This window comes from Cyprinodon variegatus, unplaced genomic scaffold, assembly GCF_000732505.1.
Source record: "Cyprinodon variegatus isolate N-32 unplaced genomic scaffold, C_variegatus-1.0 Scaffold694, whole genome shotgun sequence".
Taxonomy (NCBI): Eukaryota; Metazoa; Chordata; class Actinopteri; order Cyprinodontiformes; family Cyprinodontidae; genus Cyprinodon; species Cyprinodon variegatus.
The window spans coordinates 257189-259744 of record NW_015151147.1 but is presented as its reverse complement, the minus strand read 5'-3'; the positions used below and the strand labels follow the sequence as shown (position 1 = coordinate 259744).

At 42.3% G+C, this 2556-nt stretch overlaps 1 protein-coding gene across 1 annotated transcript in view; it reads left to right on the top strand.

Moving 5' to 3' along the window:
• eif3l (eukaryotic translation initiation factor 3 subunit L) overlaps positions 1 to 2556 on the top strand; it is a 13146-nt gene that overhangs the window by 8059 nt on the left and 2531 nt on the right. The window contains exons 12-13 of the mRNA XM_015394553.1: positions 1266 to 1439; positions 1527 to 1716. Of these exons, the coding sequence (XP_015250039.1) occupies positions 1266 to 1439; positions 1527 to 1716 (364 nt within the window). The remainder of the gene's footprint in view (positions 1 to 1265; positions 1440 to 1526; positions 1717 to 2556) is intronic.

The following is a 2556-nucleotide window of genomic DNA, read 5'->3' as shown; positions in this document are numbered from 1 at the left end:
AACACAAAGTGAAAACTTGTAAATCAGACAATTTAAACTTGAGATGTGAACAAAAGTGTCTCATAAGTGCAAACTTGTTTGTGAAAAGTGAAAAGGCGAAGCCTCACTCGAGCGAGCAGACGTGACACAGCAGACGTGCATGAGCTGCACTATCAACACTGCATAAACCACATTTGCAGCGTTGTCTTTAGCAACTACAGGGTGTTTGCTGTTCAGCCCCCATTTGTTAATGTCTTCTATCAACCTATTGGCTGTATTTGCAGCTGTCTGGCTTGGAGTAATCTTAAGTGCATCTTTTCTGCTCATTTGAATGTGAACGTCACGTGCGTCACTACAAAACTAATTGATCTCATTCCCTAGACTTCGATTTTGCAAAAACGTACAGGAATCGATTAAATCGATTTTTTTTTTTTACCCAGTCGTGCTCCACATTCCTCATTTTAGGGAAGATGGTTCTTGTAAGAGTTGTCATAAAGTACAACTTTATTCTTGTACTTTTCCGACTTTATTCTCTGAAATTTATCTCTTTATTCTTGGAATATTTTTATTGCGAATATGCTGGATTATTTTTAATCTGTGGACCCTTATGCATTAATGGAGTATAAACAATTGAAGATTGGATTTATAAAGCAGCTTCTGGATGCCTTCAAAGGTTATTAGCTGTGGCTGCTTTGTTTGTTTACTTTTTGACATGCTGCTACATCTGTTTTAATTGTGATTCGGTGCTCGCTGTGTCCATAAAATGATCTTGATGGTTGAATTGTGGAGAATTTTTTCCAACGACGTCTAACACGTCAATATTGGTAAACATTTTACCGGTGGAATTTTCTGCATTTAACCCACTTAACATCCTCCGGGTCGATTAGCTTTAGCTATAAGGATCAAACTTTTCTGATGGTAAAAACGTGACTTCATGTGGTGATTTTCTCATTAGGGAATGTATTTATTATAAAAAGGCTGGATTACTTTTTATCTGTGGACCCTTAGAGATAATTGGAATATAAACGATCTAAGATTCGACTTTTAAAATTTCAGATTTAACAATTATGCTTTGGTGCTCATAGTGTCCATAAAATGAACTTTTTAATAACAATAAATTAATTGTTTCAGCCCTAATGGAGACTTTGTTCAGGTTAGGAAGGAGACATCTGAAATGTGCATCTCTAGGTGAAAAGGTCATCCCAGTTTATCGCTGTTTGTTTCATCTGTGCTGCGATGCGTAGAGATTCGTTTCTTCACAGTCTGGGTTCTGTTTCCCTCTGCAGAGATCTGCAGGTGTTTGAAGAGCTCTTCAGCTTCGCCTGTCCTAAGTTCCTGTCTCCTGTGGTGCCAAACTACGACAACGTCCACCCCAACTACCACAAGGAGCCCTTCCAGCAGCAGCTGAAGGTCTTTGCTGAGGAGGTTCAGCAGCAGGCTCAACTCTCCACCATCAGAAGGTTTGGCAGACCGGATACCAGGACTGACTCTAGCTCCTCCGTCTCTCCCGCTGACGATTTAAGAACTTTCTCTTTCCTTGCCAACAGTTTCTTGAAGCTGTACACCACCATGCCAGTGGCCAAACTGGCAGGATTCCTGGACATGACGGAGCAGGAGTTCCGCATCCAGCTGCTCGTCTTCAAGCACAAGATGAAGAACCTGGTATGGACCAGCGGCATCTCTGCGCTGGATGGAGAGTTCCAGTCTGCCTCTGAGGTGGACTTCTACATCGATAAGGTAAACGGCGTTTCTGCAGCGTCGTCTCTGAACGACACTGTGAAGAAATGTTTGCCTCCTAGTAGATTTCTTCTGTCTTTGCTTTTTTAGTCAAACACGAATTTTTCAGATCAACAAACATTTTCTTATTGAATAAATATAACTGGAAGACATGGAACAGATTTATATAAACCAACCTGACTGTGAACAATGCTGGTGAAGATTCTCATGCTACGTTCACACCGGAAGCAGCAGGCGCAGCAGAAGCAGTGAGTTTACATGCAAAGGCAATGGTTGACGCGGGTCAAGAGGCAGCAAAAGGTCCCGCAGCGCGTTTTGAGCAGCTGAAGTGTTTAAGCATCTGACGCGCCACAAATGCGCTGCTGCTCGAGATGGAAAAATTGAACTTTTGCTGCTCGACGCGCCGCATCAACAAATCAGAGACGCTGATCTTGGGGCTGGCAGAGAGACAGACACATCGCTGACGACACAGAGCGCTGATGATCACTCCTCTGAAACAGTTTATTGACGCATAAATTAACTTAAAATGCAGAAATCTGCCGGCAGAATATGTTCGCTTTTATTATCCGTGTGCCTGAAGTTTAGATTATTTAGATGAAAAACGCCTACCAGCCGGTTACTGTTGAATGGGATCCTACTGACAGCGCACCGCTGGTATGTGGGGGTCTGAGCGGCTCCGACAGAACTAATATTTAAAGGCAGGATGGTAATCTGGATGAACTGACTGCAGTGATTAAGTTTTCAGGTGTATTTTCTCACTTAAAAACACATTAAAACTACTTTATTCCCACTGATCACAGCAAATATAGCTGCAAGGCAGAGAAAGGATAGAGTAGCTCC